Genomic DNA, 23877 nt, shown 5'->3' on the forward strand with positions numbered 1-23877 from the left:
GTGAAAAGACCCGGAAGCGGAAGATTATACACACACACACACACACACACACACACACACACACACACACACACACACACACACACACACACACACACACACATATATATATATATATATATATATATATATATATATATATATATATGTGTGTGTGTGTGTGTGTGTGTGTGTATGTATATATGTATATATGTATATATATATATATATATATATATATATATATATATATATATATATATATATATATATATATATATATATATATATATATTTTATTTATTTATTTATTTTTTTTTGCTCCGGTTAAACGGAGGAAAAACCGAGTGAAAAGACCCGGAAGCGGAACACAGTTTACTGAGGCGGTAGCTTGAAAAAAGAGGCGGATTTGTTCAAGTGGAAGGAGCCTGGCACTGTCATGTGTTGTTTCTGATCGACATAAAACAGGTAACATAGGGGTAATGGTGGGTTGAGGTTGTTTTTCATAGCTTTTCCGTGAAACTGATCAGAGACAGCACAAGTAAAACCAAGCAGATACGTCTGACTGTGAATACGTGTAACTACTCACTAGAAACACTGTTAGCAACCGGAAAATGGCTAATGTTAGCTACCAGGGCACTGAGCCCCGTTCAGTACAGTGTTTCGTATCTAATAATGACTGTTTACTCGCGACTAGTTACGGGTGGTGACTAGTCACTAATTACAGAGTCAGTTGAAAACATGGTTGGAGCCAGCAGCTCTATGCGTTCCCTTTCTGTTTACAACAGCTGTTTAACTAGTAGCAGCTACCTACACTTTTGACTGACTCACCAGATAACGTTATGCTCTACTTGTTAGCAGCATGGTTAACTATGTTTGGTTAAATGCTATTTTATTAACGTCTGTGTTCATTTGCTACCTGCATTTCAAACCGTGGGACCACCAGGTAACAAGTCAGCATATTTATAGAAGTAGTGTAGAAGTCCGAGAACACAAGTGAAGATCAAATAATTAATCAGCTTGAACACAAAGCCTGTTTATCACAATCAGTGCAGGTAAAACCCCCACACCTAAATATTCCAAGCAGCATCTTTCACTGAGAGTTTGATCCACTGTGGTATAATTCACTCCCCTGTTGGTCTCTTTACATGATACTGCCTACTCATCACTGATCACTACCTTGCATCCAATTGTGAAAAGGACCACTTTTGCATGACCCACTCTAAAATGCTGCTCTGTCTTAGCCCACCCCACGTGTTTGTCCTTGTTTCCCCTTCTGGCTAGTGGTTTAGAGATAGCCCTTGTCCTGTCAAACCACTACCAGAGAGCCTTCTTGGCACAAAGTTGTTGCTGATTGAATTCTTGAGTTCTTTATTTAATATAAAAAAAATTTTATAATGAAGCTGCTTTTCTATCTTGAATAATGTGAATGACCCTATGGTCATTCTTGGTGATCTTTGCAAATAACTGATCAAGTTTTCACAAGTGTTTTAAAATTCCTTACACTGTCCCCTTGGTTACCTTTAGTCCAGCCATGATTAGATGCTGAGAAATCCCCTCTTTACTTAGAATATCAAGCGCACCTGTGACACATTCACATAGTTCTGATGGCATGTTTCCCACTAACCCAATGCTATTTAGTAAGGAATGTTCTGCTGGAAACTTGAGGAGCAGCCACACATCTAATAGGGGAACAATGGCTGCAGAACAACTCCATCAAAATAAAATAAAATTTCAAAACAAGCAACATGTAACTCAGAATTTTTTGCGTGTGTTACATGATTTTTATTTTATTTACTTATTTACACATTTTTAAAAAATTTTCTTTATGTTAGCTTGGTGTGTGTTGGTCTCTAGTGCAGTGTCATACATTGTCCTAGAAAAAAAATGATAGCAGGTAATTACTTAAGAGCTGTGATGATTAGGGTTGCTCATTTGTAAATATCAGCATCATGTTCTTGTTTCCTGTTAGGATGAGTTTCTTCACCCTCCACTCCTCTTCCCCATCTCCTCAACCTGCCCCTCTTCCACTCTCCCCCTCCTCTTTGACTTGCTGTCCTGACCTCGACCTTTCGGTCGCACTCAGCCCCACCTCAAAGACTGGCCATGCACAGCTGAAGCCTTTGCAGCAGAGTCAGCAGACTGACCAAATACACGCGAAGCCACACTGCCAAGGACAGACAACAAGACAGAGGAACATGCAGGTGATGACACCCTGTAGTGCTGGTTTGTGGATGCATGCGTGTGTGCGTGAAGACATTATCCTGTTGTCTAGGAGTCGGTACATGTCTGTGGACATTATAGGGTTATACTGGTATGTGTGTACTAGGTTTTAGTCCATGGGCCAGACCAGATATTGGTACCACCTCAGGTGACCAAACCTAAGTGGTACTAAAATGTACAATGGGTTCATGTAAGTACATTAGGATGTGATAGCCTTTCCACACTGGCAGCTTTATCACTTATTTGTGAAACTGTCACATTCACCATAACCGCTGTATTGCAATCCATTTAACTCTGAGGCCCACAGTTGTAAAATTGCAACATTTTTTTTTTAAGGCTGTCTAGCTGTACCTATATCTGACTGAATGTAGACAAACACTACATTTCCCAGCCCCCCACACTCTGAACTGCAAAACAAATATTTTTGGCAGGAAAATATTAATACTATAAACAACGTGTCTTCCATTGACCCCCAAGCTCTCTCTTCTGGAACAATTTCAATAATTTTCCAAGTAAGTATTTGACCTATAGTATTTTTTTTCTTCATCCTTAAAGATGTTTAGTGATAGACAACTCAAATTATTTTTTAAAAGTATAATTTGGTTGAAGACAAGTATAATACAGTTGAAGACAAAATTATTAGCTCTCCTATGAAATTTCCCTTTTTTTCTCAAAAAATTCCAAAGTGCTGTGACACAGATCAAGGAATTTTTAACACAGCTTTTCCAAACGCCCTAATTGTATTTTAGATGCTTGCATTATTTTACTTTGCTCAAAAAAACTAAATTATTCAACAAAAAACAAAAATTACCAGGGTCAAAATTATTAGCCCCCTTAAGAACTGACCTTTTTATTGAGCCAAAACACAAACCACTGTTGTGCAATCATGTGCTTTAACTTTGTAATGCTCACAGCTTTTAATCAATCAATCAATCAATCAATCAATCAATCAATCAATCAATCAAGTTAAAACTGAGGGTTGTCCTACATGTTACACACAGTATAAAAATTTCCTGAAGGATTTGAGCTGTCACTTGAGAAAGCATCATCACAAAAACAAAAAGAGAAAAAGAATTGTTGATGCTTACAAAGCAGGAGAAGGGTCTACAAAGTTATCACAGCGTTTCCAAGTGTCAAGAAGTGGAATGAGAAGTCTCATCAAGAAATTGAAGGAGAGGCAGACGGTACAGAACACGTCTGGTAGAGGGAGGAAGCTAAAAATTTCAGACTCTGAAAAGAAAACATGTGAGAGATGTGTCTAAAGATGCTAGAACAACCACCAGAACATTAGTTAATTACTTAACCAAGTCAGGATCAAAGAAGACGCAGAAATGGACTGAACCCTAACCCTCCACTTCTACAGAAGAGACACCTTCAAGCCAGACTGAAGTCTGCTAAGGCAACCTGGAGAAAGATTATGAAGACTGGAAGTGTGTCCTTTGGTCAGATGAGACCAAACTAGAGACCCTGCTTATGTTTGGAGAAAGGAGGAGAGGCGTAGAACCCAAAGAGCACTGTCCCCACAGTTAAACACGGTGGTGGCAGTATCATGCTGTGGGGATGCTTCAGTGCGTCTGGAACTGGGAATCTTCTAAAGGCTGAAGGAATCATGAAAAAAGAAAGATATATGAAGATTTTGAAAGAAAACTTCAAGTAGTCAGCTGCAAAACTGGGTCTGGGTCATTGCTTTGTCTTCCAACATGACAACGACCCAAAGCATACATCGCTCCTGGAGAAGATCTACCTCCAGAAGACCAAAGTTACTGACTGGCCTGCACAAAGCCCTGACTAGAATCCCATTAAAATCTGTGGGGTCAACTGAAGATCAGGGTCCATGCCAGAAGACCATCAGATCTGGAGGAGCTTGAGAGACTTGTGAAAGAAGAATGGGCTGGGATTCCTCAGGAGATGTCATAGACTCGTTACAAACTACAATAAACAGCTGCAGGCTGTTATCCAGCAAAAAGGAAACATAATTGACTATTAGCATCAAGGACTAATAATTTAGATCCTGGTAGTTTTTGTTTTTTGTTAAATAGTGTTAAATGTTTCTGTGAGCAAAGTAAAATAATGTGAGCATCCAAAATAAAACTAGGATGTTTGGAAAAGCTGTGTTAAAAACTCCTTGACCTGTTAAACAGCACCAAAAAAACCCCAAACCTTAAATTTCATAGCCGGCCTAATAATTTTGTCTGTTTTAGGGATTTCTTTCAATGACGCAAAAATGCAACACTGGGCTTTACTGGGTGCTACTTATTCACACAGAAGGCCCCATCACTGGGTCATGAGTATATTTATCAACTGTACCATCTATATAATAAATATACAGTGTCTATGCTGTATATATATATATATATATATATATATATATATATATATATATATATATATATATATATATATATATATATATATATATATATATATATATATATGTTATGGGGTTAAGGTTAAAGGTTAACTTGATTAATTTTGTATACGATTAACAGTATATTAACAGGTACATACATCAACTGCAGTATGATATGAATATGGTTTGAAGGAAGCAGTTTGATCTGTGAAGCACAAACAGTTTCACATATAAGGAGACACTAAGGAGAATGCCATCCACCAATTAAGAGTCTTCAGACACCAGAAATCATTTTGATGTTCAAGCAAAGTCCAAACTGTAAATATGAACTAATTGTAGAGGACTGATGTAATACAATCCCACATTTGCAAGTTCAAAAAAATAAAAGAAAGTTGTAATAACATAATTTTTTTTACAGTTTTTTATTGTGTGGAGGTGCATTCTAGCATGGATGGCAATTAGAGTCTTGACTTGTTAAATTAAGCTGCATTTTACTGTGCCATATTCAACTATTTCATATCAATACAATTCATTTTAAGATACATATTTTGATACTATTGAATCATCAATGCCTAATCATCTGTGGACTTTGTTTAAAATAAAGTTGCAATATTTGCCTAAACTAAGAGCCACTGTTACAATTTTGCAACGTTTTCACAAAATCCTAAAAAATCCCAAAAATGAAAAAGTCTCATTGTTTTCTTGATTAGAGGCGTGGTAAAAACAGTTTAAAAAGGAAAAAAAATTACATCAATATCATCAGTGCTTGGGTTTCAGAGGGTTAAATCTTACAGTGTGCAAAGATCACATCTAAAATAAGTCAGTAATCAAATAAAACTGTGAGAAATATATTATCTATATAATATATTATAATTAAATGTCAGACTCAAATGAATGCATCTTTTCATGCTTATTTGATAATAATTGTGTATTTGCATACATTTATTCTTTCCTGTAGAAAGAGTTATTGGTGGGTAGGTGTACATTTGTTTTCGGGTCCTTTGAAGAAACTGCTGAGATGTCTAGTTATTTTGTCTTTTACAGTTCTAATTAAGGTTAATTAAGCTCAATTAGATCAGTTAACTATGGTAATATCCTTTCCTTTTCTAGCATTAACTTTGAATGAACTTGAATGACCTTTGTTTTATAAGATACTGGTACATGGAAGAAATGACTCTTTCCTGTATTTTATGTTTTCTCTCATTATGACCATGTAGTGTTCTCGGAAAATTACCTTTGAAGTGTCCACACAGCACAACGGGATGGAACTGATTAAAAATGTAATTAGAATTAAAACTGCAAAAGCATTTGAAAATTCAGCTTAGTAATGGAAATAATCTTTGTAACAGTGTTTTTGGCATATGATAAATTCCGGTAGCAGTCTGTTATAATTGGGTTACATTTTGAACTTTTCATCACAATTTTGGCTGTTTTGACTCTATTTAAAAAGGTATTTTGAATGTTTAACTGAAAGTTATAGTACGCTGTATCACACTGACCAAAAATCACAAGATGGTTAGTCTTTGGTTTTTAACTTCGATAGAATTTAACTTTGAATCTGTTTGTCAAATTTTCGCTATTCTTTTGTTCCGTCCTGCTTACAAGTGAATTTTGTTACCATAGCAACGAAATCTTTCTCAGTCTCAAGTTTTTTATAATATTGTTCTGTGCTGTAAAGTGATTATACAGATGATAATGTGTAGCATGTGGCATTTCTTATTTTTTCATAATGAGGAAAAATCCTATCAAATTCCGTCCTGTTATGTTGTTAGAACTTTTGGCTCAGACCCCTCACCTTTCATTATGGGGGCATGTCCATTAAATGAATGATAACATATATTAAGCTGTGAGTCTGCAAGGGCTATCATATCAAAATGCAAACTAGAGACATATTGCTAGTTAAAAATACCAAAAAGAATTGGTCACCTCGGGTGGTACCGATACCTGAAATTTTGGGTCCTGGCCCAAGGACTATTTGGTATCAGGAACTGGCTCCAACTTTGGACCAATTTCAAGTTTTGATTTAAAAATTATGATTAAGAAAGTTCAATTTTGATTTTGCTTTATCAGTTCCTTTATAAATTCCATGCTAGTTTATAAACAGTATATGCAAACAGTGCCATTAGTTTAATTCTCTGGGTTGGTCATTCTCTCTATTTTTACCTGGCTAAAAATCTGAAATCGGTGAGATTTTCACCAATAGCCTTTAAAGAGAGACTGCAGCAAGCTCCAAACAGAGCAAGTTGAGATCTACAACATTGTACACACATCCTAATCCTACATTGCATCCTAATCTTTGATTAGGACTTGTTGTTGGGTAGTAGTCAGACTTTGTTTGCGCAGAGCACTTCCTGATGTCACTCTCTGAGTTCCAGTAGTTGGGTGGTTCCCTCTGTTGTTACCAGAGAGTAACATGGGACACTTCTCAACAAATTTTGACAGATCCCAATCAGAAGCTGCCACCTCACAAGTGGGCGGACTTGTCCAAAGGCGTCCAATCAGAGGCTGTCCGTTATAAGGCGGGCTATAGTATGGGGTCCAATGAGAGACTGCCGCGTCATAGACTACCTCCCTTAGCCCCGCCCCATCCGCCATATTTGTAGTTTTTTTTTTTTTTTTTAAATTTAAAACAGGAAATGACGCATTTAAAAATGCCGGAAATGATCGTTTTAAAAAATTATTTTTAAAACAATAATAACATGGGACACTTCTCATCAAATTTTGACAGGTCCCAATCAGCAGCTGGCATGTCACAAGTGGGCGGGACTTTGTCCTAAGACATCCAATCAGAGGCTGCCATCGTCATAAGGCGGGCTATAGTTTTGGGGTCCAATGAGAGACTGCCACGTCATAGAGTCCCTCCCTTAGCCCCTCCCCCATCCGCCGTATTTGTAGTTTTTTATTTTTAAAAAGGGGAAATGATGCATTTAAAAATGCTGGAAATGATCATTTTAAAAAATCATTTATAAAACAATAATAATAAAATTCCCGTGTAACGGTCATCCAATGAGGCGTGAGGGGAAGGGTGAATGAGAACCAATGAGAAGAGGAGTATGGGGTCTTCTTCATATATAAAAGCCAGTAGGCCTCTGTGTAGGCCACACTGTTGAATAGAACTCACCATGGCTCAGAAAATGTTGGATGTCCGGGTCCCCGAGCGAGTGGCAGCGGCAAATCTGAGGCCCTGCCGCGTCCGGAGCCAGCGGTCATCAGCGAGACGCCCATCACCATCTTCCGTGAGAAGCCCTCGATACTACGAGGTCCTAGGAGAACCATGATGTACTTCCACCGGACCCAGGTGCCCCCGGCTTAGTCTCTGGAGGAGGAACAGCCCACGGAATGCCTGGATCCTGGGGCTACGTTTACAAGTATAAGACGGGGGAGCTCTGCTTCTATCAGCTGGAGGAGGGTGAAACGCCGAGGCCCCTAGCTGTCTCAGACATGCTGACCTCCAATAACTGGAGCGTACTGAAGATGGTCATGCAGCAGCATCTCCGAGAGACTTCTCAGGAAAATATAGCCAAGCCTGTACCCACTAAATGGCTGAGGTTGGAAAACCTCCCCGCTTGTACAGAGGTGCTCCTGAAACGAGCGGTCTTCAGCATGGTATGGCAATCCAATGTAGTGGGGTCTGGTAGATGGTACTTCAGAATCACCCTCTGATCAATGGGGAAGAAGAAACCTGCAGAATTCTTTGTTTTTGTTGTTGTTGTTGTTGTTTGTTGTTGAGACTTGCAACCTGCGTACTGATCAACATGAGCGCGGTCAACCAGCAGCAACAGCAGCCCCAAAAACATCTCACACCGACCGCTATGCAGCCAGCGTGTTACCCGTGTCCCAGAAGGGTCTTTGGTTCTGCTGACTCTTAGGAGGAGGATTTGATGGGGCTTGACAGCTCTCCAGAACCTAGCATACCGACCCTCTTTGCAGGCTGTTCTGAGCCAGCTCCTCCCGGATACCCGGCAGCATCAGCAGTAGCCCCAGCAGCAGCATCGGCAGCCCCAGAAGCGGCACCACCACCACCACCACCACCAACAGCAGCAGCAGCAACAACAGCAACAGCAGCACCCCCATCACCACCACCAGGGGAGGGTAGCGAGGGGGGTGAGGCTGACGGGCTGTTGTCAAAGGCCTTCTTCAGCGTGGTGAAAGCAGCCATACTTTATCTCCTCGAAAAGTTCTGGAAACATACAGGGAGAATTGCTACGGATGTCTACCGACCATCCTAGCCAGAAAGAGCACCCATGCCTGGAAACAATTACGTCTCATTTCTACCAAGACTTTTACACCATCATCAGCAAGCTCTACGCTCCCAACTTTATCCCCACCATCCAGCACCTCTTAACCCTGCATAACTTCCGCACGGAGGAGCAACGCATCAGAACTTCTGCTGGAACTGTTTTGTTTGACCTGAGATCAGAGGCGTACGTCCAGCATACCATCAACGATATGTTCTGCACTCTGATGAAAAACCACAACACTGTCAAATTGGCAGACCTTGCAATGGTGGCCAACATATGGAAGCAACCCGCAACACCTACAACACCGTAAATACCTGAATATCTGAAGTGATGGGGAATTACGAGGTAAAGCTTGTGACTGAAGTGGAGATACACACGACCCTGTCTCATCTCATAGAACTCTTGAGTCAAGTGACTGAGAACAGAATTTCAATCGGTAGAAAACTGAACACATTGAGGGTTACAGCAGAGGACGTTGAGAGACTGGAAAATATGAGGGAGATGGTTAGAACCTACTCTTTTTCTCCACCTTAGGGTGAGATTGTACGTCATACCGTATCTGTCAGCAATCCTGATTTGTCAGATACCTTTAAAGACATTTTTTTTTAAAAATTTTAAATTTTGCATCAAGTAATTTTTTTTTCTGTACTGTTTTTAAAAAGCACTACTTTAGTACTTGTTTCATAAAAAACAAAAAAAAGTTGTCAAAAATTTTTAGCATGTTTTATAAAATGTTTTGCTATTTGTTGATGACCTCCTGATGATTTGTTTTTTATTGTTTGTCAATAAAAAGAGTGAGAAATAATGAATCTTTATTTTAAATGTGTGCATTTCCTGGTTCTTTTCCAAAAACTTTAGAGAAACCTGCGAGCAACGTGTCTGATAGATGCATCATGAAAAAGCTGTACAATCCACCCTCAGATATAAACAAATGAAAGGTGTGAGGACATATGCCGGCTCTGCCTCCAATAACATATATATCATACACATATCACAAATTTGGGGCTCATAAAGGATATCGCGAACAAAACCAGCAGACTCACTCTGCTGGTTCAGTGGGCAGTAGCTAACGGGGTTTGACCCGTAACACAATAAAGACAGTTCATACAGTGTTGTAGTTGTACATCTATTTATTGTAGATACGTAGGCAATATTTGTTTCCTAGCAAACGCAGGCAGCATTTGGACTATCCGCTTGGGAGTTAGTTCATAGATGCTGCTGTCCAAGGAAGGCTGTGATTGTAATGCCAGTGTCCATAAAGATCTGTTCCAATATCTTGGCTACCTTGGTCCTCTCCAGTTTTTTGTAGTGTAATATTTTTTGGATACGATGTGCTATACGTAAAAGATTAGACTCAGGATCCACTCCAGTTGATCCAATCCGCAGCCAATGCTGTGAACACACAGCAAGAGAGGAGAGACAGTCAGCCGTTAATACCATTGATACTATGATACTAGGGATACTACATCGTTCACATACCGAGGCATCGACAGCTTGTGTACTCCATTCCATATACAATGTGACCTCATGTCCTCAAGGCTGTGTAGTAGACTGTTGTATGTGGGTTTATGAAAGGCTCTTTGTTTTGTAACCTGGAACAAGAGACGTGTATATAGAGGTTTTGGTAACACAACCCAACATAGCCAGATAACAAGCACGACAGATCAAAATGAGTGCAGTTGGCACATACTAGATAGTAGATGAAATGGTCTTCTCTCAGTAGCACAGCACAGTCTTGCAAAAATTGCTGTTTGTACCGAAGATGTATTTAAAATGTTTTAAGATATCTTTGTTATCTGTCAGGCTGTATGCTATTGTAAAGTGTATAGGCACTTACATTGAATTTCTGAAACAAATTTTTAAAGTTAAAAACGTCTTGCATGCTCGTTTGTTTTTTATTTTTCCTCTCTGTCTGAGATGATGCTGAAGATGTGGGACTAATCAGAGAACAGAGGAATGGCACAGGGAAATTACACTGAAATGTTAGGAGTGTACTAGGAATAGATTCACCTTAGTGATTGTAGTAGTACAAAGTAGTACAACAGACGTACAAATGCAGTACTTATTCTTTCTGTTAGAGTTGAAGCCGTGTAATGTTAATTCATTGTATTTTGTAATTTGCCTAATAACAGTAACTGTCACAATAGCCATAATTTTTTACTTTATATCCCTTTTCCAGATGTTTGTGAAAGAGTCACCTGTTATTTTTTTGTCCTATAGCCCACAATTGATAATAGTTACATTTTCTAAAATGAGATTTTACGTTGGAATGATTGCATTTGATGCCTCTCTGTAGGCTTTTAAAGGAAGTAAACATCAGCTTCAGAAACTTTATATTTAAACCACCCCTGAATTTATAACTTCGAGTGTTTTCTCCATTCACCCTTCTAAAAACGAAGGAGCAGCAAATGTATTAATATGTAGAAAACCATTAAACATGATGTGCCATAATATATTTTCCCATATTTATGATAAAGTTGTGTTGGCCCATACTTCAGAGTCAATTGCTGAGTGATGACTTACTGTAAGCCTCGGGTTAAGCAAGCCAGATTCAGACTTCTCACCTGTTTTACGTAAATCCCTTTACAAGATACAGCAATGACAAAAATTCTCTTCAAATGGTCCCATCTTTTCTTTACTTCACAAATTTAGTGTGGGTGGTTTTTTTTTTGTTTGTTTTTTTTAAGTTTCATTCTTACTTTCTGCAGAAATGCAGAGCAGGACATTTCTTTACAAAAACAAAATGGATCAATACTTGTTGGACAAGAACTTCTTTAAAAAGATTCCTTTTCTATCACAGCTCTGTATGTTCTTCAGTCTTTGTAAGTTTGCTAGATGAATTGAGCATGTGTGTGCGTCAGTTCTTCTTCAGCCAAGTCCTTGTATTGCTAGTCCAAGTCACATCCACTGAAGTGTAGCTCTTCATGTGCCTACGTCTGGTTTGGCTGCACTGATTAGCATTTCGACGATTTTTTCCTTCATTAGATATTTATCTACCTGAATATTTATTTTATTTGTGAATCTTTCTATCAATATATAAAGACATAATAGTTACATAGGTAAATATATTGAAGAGGTACTGCGCAAGAAGAACATTTACCCTACCATCCTTCAAGTTTATTTTTTCCTTCAAGCAAAAAAAGATGTAAGGTAAGTTGCAATACTTTCATTTTCTAAAACCTCTATGTAAATGCTAACAATTTATAATGATTTTGAATTTTTTTTTGTCCACTTAAAAAGTAAACATGTAGCACCGGCATGGTATACAAGCATGATTTCTATTCAGTTAGTTTGTAAAATGATTAGAACATTTTCGGTTATACATCTTTTCATACAAGCATCAATGGAATCATGTAATTTATTCATTTAATGTAAGTTGCTGTATTAATACACTTAAATATGTTTTGTTTAGATGGGCTTTTTTTGACCTATGCAGTATATTGCACATAAAATATTACTAAATATTTCACAGGAAAATGAGACCCAGAAAAGTTTGTCCTGAAATGGAAGCTTTGCACTTCATTGCTTCTGGGGAAGATAAAGACTCTTTTCAGAAAAAATTCATCCATCATCAGAAAGGTATGGTTGCACATGTTGTCAATACTATATGTCTGTTCAAATCATAATTAAAACTCAGTTTAGCAGCTAATGTATTTTCATGCATGAAATTGTGTATTAACACTGTGCTAGTTATGAAAATGTACAGAACCATTTTGCCATGTAAGCAGCCTTAAAGTAGTTTAGGCAGATGCAAAATGTCAATTTACTTATTTGCTCTCTTATTTGAAATTAGATGGGAAGATCTGTTCCACTTAACAAAACACATGAGAAACAAACAAAATCCAATATCCGTCATGTTAAGCTAAATGGGTGTCTGATTTAATATTTACATCTAAATGTGTGGGAAGCACTGATATTCTGATAGAACTCATAGCAATAAAAAACTGATAAGTTTTGCTGCACTGTTATGAAAATGCAGATACTGTAATTCTTCTGCCTCATAGTTAATGTTAAGATAAAGATAAGATAAAGTTCTTTATTTCTCCCCACTCCAGGGGAAATTTACATTGTTACAGCAGCTTTATTTACAATATATACAAGGGTGAAAAAAAATTTTTAACAGAAAAAATAAAAATAAAGTTTAAAAGTGCAAAGATGTGCAGTGCAAGAATGTCAGTGCAAATTTTATGGTTTGGGGTGGTAATGATATAGTCCAGTTTATGTTAACATCAGCCAGTGATGCTGATGTTGTAAAGTCTTATAGCAGATGGAATGAAGGACCTGCGATAGCGCTCTTTCTTGCAGGGTGGATGTCTCAGTCTGCTGCTGAAGGAGCTGCTTAAAGACCCCACAGTGTCATGCAGTGGGTGAGAGGGATTGTCCATGATGGATGTGAGCTTTGCCAACATCCTCCTCTCACCCACCTACTCTGTGGAGTCCAGGGAACAGTCCAGGACAGAACCAGCCCTCCTGACCAGTCTGTTTAGTCTCTTTCTGTCCCTTTCAGTGCTCCCTGCTCCCCAGCATACCACTGCATAGAAAATAGCAGACGCTACCACAGAGTCATAAAATGTCCTGAGCAGAGTCCTGCACACTCCAAAGGACCTCAGTCTCCTCAGCAGGTGGAGACAACTTTGGCCCTTCTTGTACAGGACCTCTGTATTGTGTGTCCAGTCCAGTTTATTGTTGAGGTGAACACCCAGGTATTTGTATGTGTCCACCATGTCAATGTCCAAACCCTACTTACATCTTTTATCTAAATATTTACAATGACAAGGTTTCAAAGTATTGTTAATAGTGTAACTGCTGACCTATTTTCTGTTGGGTGTGCCTGCAACGCATGAGCATTTACTAAATTTATACACTATATTTTCAAAAGTATTCGCTCACCTGTCTTGACTCGCATATGAACGTAAGTGACATCCCATTCCTAATCCATAGGGTTCAATATGATGTCGGTCCACCCTTTGCAGCTATAACAGCTTCAACTCTTCTGGGAAGGCTGTCCACAAGGTTTAGGAGTGTGTTTATGGGAATTTTTGACCATTCTTCCAGAAGCGCATTTGTGAGGTCACACACTGATGTTGGACGAGAAGGCCTGGCTCTCAGTCTCCTCTCTAATTCATCCCAAAGGTGTTCTATCGGGTTGAGGTCAGGACTCTGTGCAGGACAGTCAAGTTCATCCACACCAGACTTTGTCATCCATGTCTTTATGGACCTTGCTTTGTGCACTGGTGCACAGTCATGTTGGAAGAGGAAGGGGCCAGCTCCAAACTGTTCCCACAAAGTTGGGAGCATGGAATTGTCCAAAATGTCTTGGTATGCTGAAGCATTCAGAGTTCCTTTCACTGGAACTAAGGAGCCAAGCTCAGCTCCTGAAAAACAACCCCACACCATAATCCCCCCTCCACCAAACTTTACACTTGGCACAATACAGTCCGACAAGTATCGTTCTCCTGGCAACCGCCAAACCAAGACTCGTCCGTCAGATTGCCAGATGGAGAAGCACGATTCATCACTCCAGAGAACGCGTCTCCACTGCTCTAGAGTCCAGTGGCGGCATGCTTTACACCACTGGATCCGACACTTTGCATTGCACTTGGTGATGTATGGCTTGGATGCAGCTGCTTGGCCATGGAAACCCATTCCATGAAGCTCTCTGCTGAAGCACTATTCTTGAGCTAATCTGAAGGCCACATGAAGTTTGAAGGTCTGTAGCAATTGACTCTGCAGAAAGATGGCGACCTCTTCGCACTATGCGCCTCAGCATCCACTGACCCCGCTCCGTCAGTTTACGTGGCCTACCACTTCGTGGCTGAGTTGCTGTCATTCCCACACACTTCCACTTTCTTACAATACAGCTGACAGTTGACTGTGGAATATTTAGGAGCGAGGAAATGTCCCGACTGGATTTGTTGCACAGGTGGCATCCTATCACAGTTCCACACTGGAATTCACTGAGCTCCTGAGAGCGACCCATTCGTTCACAAATGTTTGTAAAAGCAGTCTGCATGCCTAGGTGCTTGATTTTATACACCTGTGGCCATGGAAGTGATTGGAACACCTGATTCTGATTATTTGGATGGGTGAGTGAATACTTTTGGCAATATAGTGTATCATACTATTAATTTATTCTTATTTATTATCTGTTCATCAGGTTATGGAGTGATTGCCACTAAAAACATTGAGCAAGGAGAATACTTGCTCGAGTATGTTGGAAGACACATCACTGGATCTGAAGGGGAGGCAGTGAGCTGACATTGCAGCATTTCTGTACTTCTGCTGCTTTCAGGGACAATGGGAAGATTAAATAAATGGATGTCCTAACTTAAGGTATTTGTTGCATTTTGTTAAATGTTTTACAACTGAAAAATCTTTCATCATGTAGCATTGATGGCAATAAACATACGGCACGACTCCAAAGATTCATAAATGATGATCACATCAAGCCAAACAGCAAAATTAAAATAGTACGTGTGTCTTTGAATTGTTTCCTCATAATAGCTTTACTCATATCATTTGTGCAACCTCAGATGAAAGTAGCATTTGGCATTTTAGTTATTTGGTGTAATAGAAAATTTATTGTTTGTGTGTGTGTGACCCAAAGATATTGGATGAGCAGAAAATGCCACATCTGTGTGCATTTTCAAAATGAAATATCAGTGCAGGAGAAGAAATTGTGTATGACTGCAGAGACCTTGACTGCCTTTGGAGACGGGTATTTCTATTTCTATATTTTTGCTATTCTATCATTTAATTGAGCAATGTGGATGTTTCTAATCCTCACCAAAATTGTTCTTAAAAATTATGAAAAACATTGTCAGTGATATAGTAAAACACACTTTCAATTACTGACATCACCCTGTTGATGTAATTTGTTTGAGAAAACCATTACTTCCTCATGCAGGGAGCTTCAGGAAAAGTAGTAAATCAAAGCCCATGTGGTTTATTTATTTTCTTTTTGCATGCTGTACAAAATTTGAAATGATGACAATGCTTAATGGTTGTTTTTCTGTATTTTCAAGGAATCACGTTGGAAGAGTTCATGAGAAAACTTTGACTGTAAGCCCGGCGTGATGAAAATTCATGCCAATTATTCATGTTGTTCACCCTAAACAACAAGGAGTGCAGACGTCAATCAGGAAATTTACACCTCAAGAGAAAGGTATGTTGCTGCCTAATATTTTTAAAATTTGGTTGTCATTGAAATTTTGTTCCAAATAAGCACATCTTTTGGTGTGTACAATGTTCATTCAATTTTATATGTTATAATTTATGCTTCAGCCTTAAAGTTTGAGCCAATGAGCTTTGGCTATTCATGTTAAGAACTGTTCATGTTAAATTATTATTGGTAATTGTGATGCAACAGCTCAATTATTAAAAGCAAAGACACAATAAATATCAAATCTTGCACATTAACAGAGTTCACCTTGAACAGCAAATTTGTGAATACACTGATCTACCTGCCTACCTGCCTACCTACCTACCTACCTACCTACCTACCTATCATTTGCTGCGTATTTTAAATAATTTCTTTTGTGCTGTTTTGCTATAAGCAGTGTGCAAGTTCTGGATTCGGCGTGGTGCACAAGAGGCAAGGCAGACCATGGGGAACAATCTTGGTGTGAATTCCCAGGTTTTATTCTCAGGTTCAGCAAGGGAGGCATGTGTTGGAGTGACTTCCTTCTCTTATTTCATCACTGCCTTAAAGGAAGAACTGCTGCAGATGTGCTTGTCATTCACTGGAGCGGCAAAGACCTCAGACATGTAAAAAGTATCCTGATAAGTAAAGCTATGAAGAGAGACCTGTGAGACCTCCATGTGCAATATCCTCACATGAAAATAATACTTTCCTCAATTAACCAGAGGCGCCACTGGAGACATGCCTCACCAGTGAAAGTGGATAAAGTGTGAAAGTTTGTAAACAGCGTGATGGCAGTTGTGTGGTAATTTTGGTTTGTGTGTTCAAGGGAGCATTATTTATCATACTGAAATAGTGTTCAGCAAGCCTGAACTATTTTTGAGAGATAAAGTTCTTTTAAGCCCTCAGGGAAATTATCTATTTTTAACTAATATTGCCCACTGTCTGAGAGACCAGATCCATTTGACCAGATCCAACTGCTGACAATAAAAACATTCCTCCGATGTACACTGCTGTGGTGACTTTGTGTTTATTACTTGGACCATTGTGAATGTATGCATGCATAATTTCTGGAGGAAGAAAGAAAGTTGTTGTGATTTTAATTTTGAGAATTCAACAGCAGATTGGTACTGTATACAGTCCTGACAGTCCAGCATTTTTGTTTGAAGCTACATTTGTTGAGGCAGCAGAATTATTTGTATTCTTACATTAAATTAAAACCAAAGTAAAAACACAAAACAAAGAAAAAAATTGTGGCCCACCGAGGTACTACGTTTTACCTGTATTTTTATCAGTCTGCACTCTCTCGCTTCCCTCTAGTCTCATATTTTTTTCCTGTCACATAAGTACAAGCAGCCCACTATTGCTGAATACTGTACTTGGTCTTGACTCAACCCCCTAATGTGTACTGCACAAGCGTAAGACATTAAGAAGTAAAAAAAGAGAAGAAAAAAGTATGAAAACAATAAGTATATTCTAAACTGTGGACATGTTCACATTTAGGTAAGATATTAATTATATGATTGTTTAAATATGCATATACAGTTTGAAATATTTAATTTTCTTATTTAATTGATGTATGAAAGAAGTCCCTCTATTCGCAGGAACACGATGACACAGGTTCCCTCTTGGATAGCTGTTTTTAGAAATATTTTTTAGGGGAGTAGAACCAGCATGGTTGTCAAGAAAGCTTTTTGAATAAAGGGAAGCAATGATTATCTGTCCAAATCAGAACATTAACAAAATAAATTAGGATCTCCTAAAGATATAACAGCTGAAACAGACCTAAACCAAAGCTACAGAGTTTAAGAGAAATTTATCTTTGATTGTGACCATTTAGATTTTCAGAGCAGTTAGTAGTACCTATACTTGTAACAGTTTTTATTCAGCAATTATTCTTTTTGTTATTCTGACTGGTGACATAATTAAAATATAAATGCTTGGGCATTAGAAAGTTAATATGTGGGGCAGCATCTGCTCTTACGCAGATTATTTTCAAAAATCTTACTTCAGAAAGGTGAGTGTAATGCTAAATAATATCTTAGTTGCCTCAATCTATTTTCAAATAAAGTGGAAATTTATTGACAAAAATTATTGATTTTTAGGGTCCACACTTTGGTGGTACAGAATGATAGGGATCCTCTCTTAGATAGTCTGTAATGACACGAGTGCCCTTTTAGGTAGCATAGAGTGACATTAACACCCCAGTGTGTATACATAGATAGAAAATAATTTTAGTATTTGCAATAGTCCTGATTAGAGAAAGAATAATTTGCATTTTTTATTGTGACATTGTTGTAATAAGTATTTACTCTAAAATGAATGCCATAAAGATGCTCATTAGACCAAATAAACTGTAGTTGGAGAAATTTTTAAATCAGAGCCTCAAACGAAACATTTTGCCTTCAGGAATGAAATAATAAAGAGGCAATACAAAGGTTCAATTTGAAATTCACACGTTTCATTTCATAGTAATTTCATAGCAGCACAGCACAATGTGAGAGCCCCTAATGTTAAATGAAAATCAAAGAATTTTTTGTCAGGAAGAGTTACAAACATTTGAAGATATTACTTTAGAAATATTTCAACCATATTTCTTAATATTTGTGAAGTGGTGATGCAAATATAAAAATTAAGTAGTTGTTCCCCATGTTACAGTAACTGAAAAGTGCATGATGTTAGTGCATGCAATCAAGCAACCAAGGCAAACAAATCAAGGACCTGTAAAAAAAAAAAAAAAATAAAAAAAATAACCTAATAAAGTCAACTGACCTTCACAATATTTGTATAAAGGTGAGGTGTTTCAACGTTTAAAACTTTGAAGTTACACTTAGACTTAATACCAATTAATTTGTGTATGTTCATACAGCGCTGTGGCCTGAGTTTGACCCTGCTTTCTCTTCAGTGTCTGCCTCTGTCAGGTCCATAAAGTATTGGCGTGTCGCACAGTTTTTTTCTCTCATTCCTCCAATTCCTTAAGCTCAACTTTGCATAACCGGTCATTTATGACCGTGGTGGTGACCTGTAAGGTCATGGTGGAAATGGATAAATTAGCTCATGCATATCCAGTCATTTGCAATCAAATGACTGGATGGTCATTTGAAATGGATCCATTAGCTCAACTGTGCAGATCCGGTCATTGACACCATGAACTGTAAGGTCATGGTGGAAATGACCTGTAAGGTCAAGGTGGAAATGGGTCCATGGCCTGGTCTGTTGATTCCCTTAACTTTGACCTCCCCTCTTCTCCTCTCCTTCCTTGACCCGGGCGTGGAGAGAAGGAGATGCACATTCTGTCTTCAGCGCTTAACAGGAGCACATGTAACCAGTCATTCCAGGCCTCAGCTTTGCTGCTGCCGCTCGCTCGGGGAACCGCATACCCCCGGACATCCAACATTTTCTGAGTCATGGTGAGTTCTATTCAACGTTGGTGGTCTATGGAGTGGCCTACCGGCTTTTATAGATGAAGAAGACCCCATACTCCTCTTCTCATTGGTTCTCATTCACCCTTCCCCTCACACCTCATTGGATGACCGTAGCACAGGAATTTTATTATTATTGTTTTATAAATGATTTTTTAAAATGATCATTTCCAGCCTTTTTAAATGCGGCGTTTCCTTTTTAAAAAAAAAAAACTACAAATATGGCGGGTGGGGAGGGGCTAAGGGAGGGACTCTGACGTGGCAGTCTCTCATTGGAAACCATACCATAGCCCACATTATGACGTGGCAGCCTCTGATTGGACGCCTTTGGACAAAGTCCCGCCCACTTGTGACGTGGCAGCTTCTGATTGGGACCTGCCAAAATTTGATGAGAAGTGTCCCATGGGACTCTCTGTTACCTGGCTGAAAATCTGAAAAGGCCGGGTTCAGCTATAATATTTAAACACATATGGTCCGCCATAGCATCAGTGGAAGTGTCAGCGCTCATTGTGCCAAGACCGAACTGGGCAAAGACCTGCTAGTCTACCTGTGCAAGTCAAGGACACCGACTGGGTAGTCTTTTCCCACTATTTATACATGTAACTTGCCTCACCTACCATGTGCTACAATACCATCCCTGTTATCCAAGACAAAAAACAGAATTAATCCAAACACTGGTTAATTTTCAGATATTCAGATAGTAGCCCTGACTGAAAGCTGGATCCATCCAGAAAACACTGCCACACCAGCTGCTCTCTCTGCTGACTCCATCTTCTCACACACAGCCCATTCTGTTGGACAGGGAGGTGGTACAGGAATCCTCAAAAAACACAAGTTCACTAAACTCTCTCTACTAAACAATAACTCCACATTTGAATACCATGCAATCAGTGGCACTGCACCAGTTAAACTATTTGTTATTGTTGTATACCACCCTCCAGGGTGTCAACTAGGCAACTTTGTAATTGAACTGGACTTGTTACTCTCAGCCATTCAGTACTATGACACACAGTTGTTTCATGGGAGACATGAATATTCACACAGAGAAAGCCCAAGAAACTGACTTTCTGTCACTTATGGCATCATTTGACCTGAAGCAGGTCTCCACCCCTACCACACACAAGGCAGGAAACACACTTGACTTGATTTTCTGCCAAAACTGCTTCATAACAAATCTGAGTGTCATTCCGCTTCATCTGTCAGACCACTATTTTATTCAATTTACTATCTCCTTATTGATAGTGAATCCCCCCCCCCCCCCCCCCCCCCCCCCCCCCCCCCCGTCCATGACTCACTGAAGTCACAAGAAAACAAAGGGCAGGGCTCAGAGCAGCAGAGGGAAGATGGCATAAATCCAGAGATCCCACTGACTTTGCTGACTATCAAAATCTACTAACATTATTCTCCTCCAATTTAAAAACTGCTGAGACCAGATTCCATCAGAACAAGACTTGTGGCACATCAGGTGCTTGAAAAATATTCTCTGCTTTTAACTCACTCCTCCTCCCCCATCCCCACTCTGCGCACTGCAAGCTCGAGTCACTCCAATATTCAACAAGAAAAGCACTCAGAGAGCGCAGTACTCCGCGAAGGCTGCTCAGTCGTTGTATAATTTTTGACGGATAAGGCCCAATAAGTCCGCAGCGGTGGACTTGTAGTAGGATCGCAATCACGTGATCATCAGCAGATCGCTGACGTAGCATTCACTTGTTGTCATAGTTATAGTGACGCTGTGCTGCTACTTCCTGATGACACAGAATTCTTCTGTGGATCCAGACTATAAGCTGTATCACTGCCAAAATCTAATCAGTTGGCCTTTCTGTAATTTATCACCTTCTGTGATAATTTAATCCAAATCTGCCATTCCATTTTTGAGTAATACTGCGCATAGACAGGAAGGACAAACCTATGCTGATCGTCACGTAACTCCACCACGTTCCTTGGCAGAGTAATAAACCTACACTCAAAGTCGAAACCACAGACCAGTTTTGCTCCTGCCCTTCCTATCTAAAATACTTGAGCAAACTGTCTTCATCCAAGTCTCTGCTTTTCTCTGTAAAAACAACCTTTATGATCCGAGTCAGTCTGGTTTTAAACAGGGTCACTCCACAGAGACTGCACTTTATTGTATTGGTAGCAGAATCGCTGTGTTCTGCTAGAGCTGCTGGACAGTCTTTAGTTCTGTTTCTGTTAGATCTGTCAGCTGCTTTTGACATGGTTAACCACTAAATCCTCCTCTCCACACTCACTGAGTGTGGCATCTCAGGATCTACCCTGCGCTGGTTCATGTCCTACCTTTCAGGAAGATACACTACCAGTCAAAAATTTGGACACACCCTCTCATTTAGTGGTTTTTCTTTATTTTCATGACTATTTACATTGTAGATTCCCACTGAAGGCATCAAAACTATGATTGAACACATATGGAATTATGCAGTAAACAAAAAAAGTATTAAATAAGTCAAAGCATGTTTTATATTTTAGATTCTTCAAAATAGCCAGCCTTTGCTTTGATTATTGCTTTGCACACTCTTGGCATTCTTTCGATAAGCTTCAGAAGTAGTCACCTGAAATGGTTTTCACTTCACAGGTGTGCCTTGTCAAGGTTAATTTGTGGAATTTTTAGCCTTCTTAATGGGGTTGGGACCATCAGTTGTGTTGTGCAGAAGTCAGCTGGTACACAGTTGGCAGCCTTATTTGACAACTGTTAGAATCCATATTATCAGCTAAGTAAAGAGAAACAACAGTCCATCATTACTTTAAGAACTGAAGGTCCGTCAATCCGGAAAATTGCAAGAACTTTGAATCTGTCCCCAAGTGCAGTTGCAAAAACCATCAAGCGCTACGACAAAACTGGTTCACATGAGGACCGCCCCAGAAAAGGAAGACCAAGAGTAACCTCTGCTGCTGAGGATAAGTTCATCCGAGTCACCAGCCCCACAAATCGCATGTTAACAGCACCTCAGATTAGAGCCCAGATAAATCCCACACAGAGTTCTAGTAGCAGACACATCTCTTCATCAACTGTTCAGACTGCGACAATCAGGCCTTTATGGTCAAATAGCTGCTAAGAAACCACTACTAAGGAAAAGCAACAAGCAGAAGAGGTTTGGGCCAAGAAACACAAGGAATGGACCAGTGGAAGTCTGTGCTTTGGTCTGGTGAGTCCAATTTTAAGATCTTTGGTTCTACCCGCCATGTCTTTATGCGACGCAGAAAAGATGAGTGGATGGTCTCTATGTGCATGGTTCCCACTGTGAAGCATGGTGGAGGAGGTGTGATGGTGTAGGGGTGCTTTCCTGATGACACTGTTGTGGATTTATTCAAAATTGAAGGCACCATGAACCAGCATGGCTACCACAGCATCCTACAGCGACATGTCATCCCATTCGGGATGCGTTTGGACCATCATTTATTTTTCAACAGGACAATGACTTCAAACACACCTCCAGGCTGAGTAAAGGGCTATTTGACCAAGAAGGAGAGTGATAGAGTGCTGCATCAGATGACCTGGCCTCCACAGTCACCTGACTTAAACCCATTCGAGATGGTTTGGGATGTGATGGACCACAGAGTGAAGGCAAAAGGGCCAACAAGTGCTCAGCATCTCTGGGACCTACTTCAAGACTGTTGGAAAACCATTTCAGGTGACTACCTCGTTAAACTCATTGAGAGAATGCCAAGAGTGTGCAAAGCAGTAATCAAAGCAAAGGGTGGCTGTTTTGAAGAATCTAAAATATAAAACATATTTTGACTTACGTCACACTTTTTTGCTCACTCCATAATTCCATATGTGTTTATTCATAGTTTTGATGCCTTCAGTGAGAATCTATAATGTAAATGAAAATAAAGAAAATACATTCAGTGAGAAGATGTGTCCAAACTGTTGAACAGTATTTAAATCTTGGAGGGGAGAAGTGTCTGAATTGCACAGCCTATTCCTCAAGGGTCAGTGCTTGGTCCCCTTCTCTTCTCAATATACACAACCTCACATGGTGCAATAATCCACTCCCATGGTTTCTCGTACCATTGCTATGCTGATGATATCCTGCTCTTCCTGTCGTTCCCCCCATACGACCACACTGCTTATGCCTGGATCTCATCATGCTACGCTCGGCAAACAAAAGGCGCCTGATATAACCACCACAACAGAGCCGGTCGATAGCTAGACTCTTCTCTTCTGTGGTTCCCAGGTGGTGGACAGGGCTGCAGACTGCGACTAAATGGTTGCATTTTGCGACTAAAATTTGAGACAGTGCGAGTAAATTTTTCATCTACTTGCGCATGTGCAACCAGTAAATTTGCAGATTTTTAAAAAAAATTATTATTGAATATTTTTTTTTGTTGCTGACAAACTTCTGCTCCACACTTCAGCCCAGTAGTTGACAGTAATGTGCAAATGAGCTGGTTTGCCAACCGACATTAACTCCAAAAGAAGAAGAAGGCAGGCCAATGTGTGTGAGATCGGGGGTGAATGACGGCGAAGCTCCTGATGTTTCACAAAGCCTTTATTTATGTTCA

At 39.4% G+C, this 23877-nt stretch overlaps 1 protein-coding gene and 1 long non-coding RNA gene across 3 annotated transcripts in view; both read left to right on the top strand.

Moving 5' to 3' along the window:
* The first annotated feature begins 345 nt into the window (after positions 1–345).
* ppp1r35 (protein phosphatase 1, regulatory subunit 35) overlaps positions 346–23877 on the top strand; it is a 33751-nt gene continuing 10219 nt past the window's right edge. For both annotated transcript variants that reach the window (XM_035955644.2, XM_023286742.3), the window contains exons 1-2: positions 346–447; positions 1952–2183. In XM_035955644.2, coding sequence (XP_035811537.1) covers positions 1953–2183 — 231 coding nt within the window. In that variant the 5' untranslated portion in view covers positions 346–447; position 1952. The remainder of the gene's footprint in view (positions 448–1951; positions 2184–23877) is intronic.
* On the top strand, positions 4668–16942 carry LOC118471377 (uncharacterized). The gene is made up of 2 exons (XR_008599731.1): positions 4668–15958; positions 16350–16942. It is a non-coding gene; the product is annotated as an uncharacterized LOC118471377 (long non-coding RNA).

Source organism: Amphiprion ocellaris, chromosome 19, assembly GCF_022539595.1.
Source record: "Amphiprion ocellaris isolate individual 3 ecotype Okinawa chromosome 19, ASM2253959v1, whole genome shotgun sequence".
Lineage (NCBI taxonomy): Eukaryota > Metazoa > Chordata > Actinopteri > Pomacentridae > Amphiprion > Amphiprion ocellaris.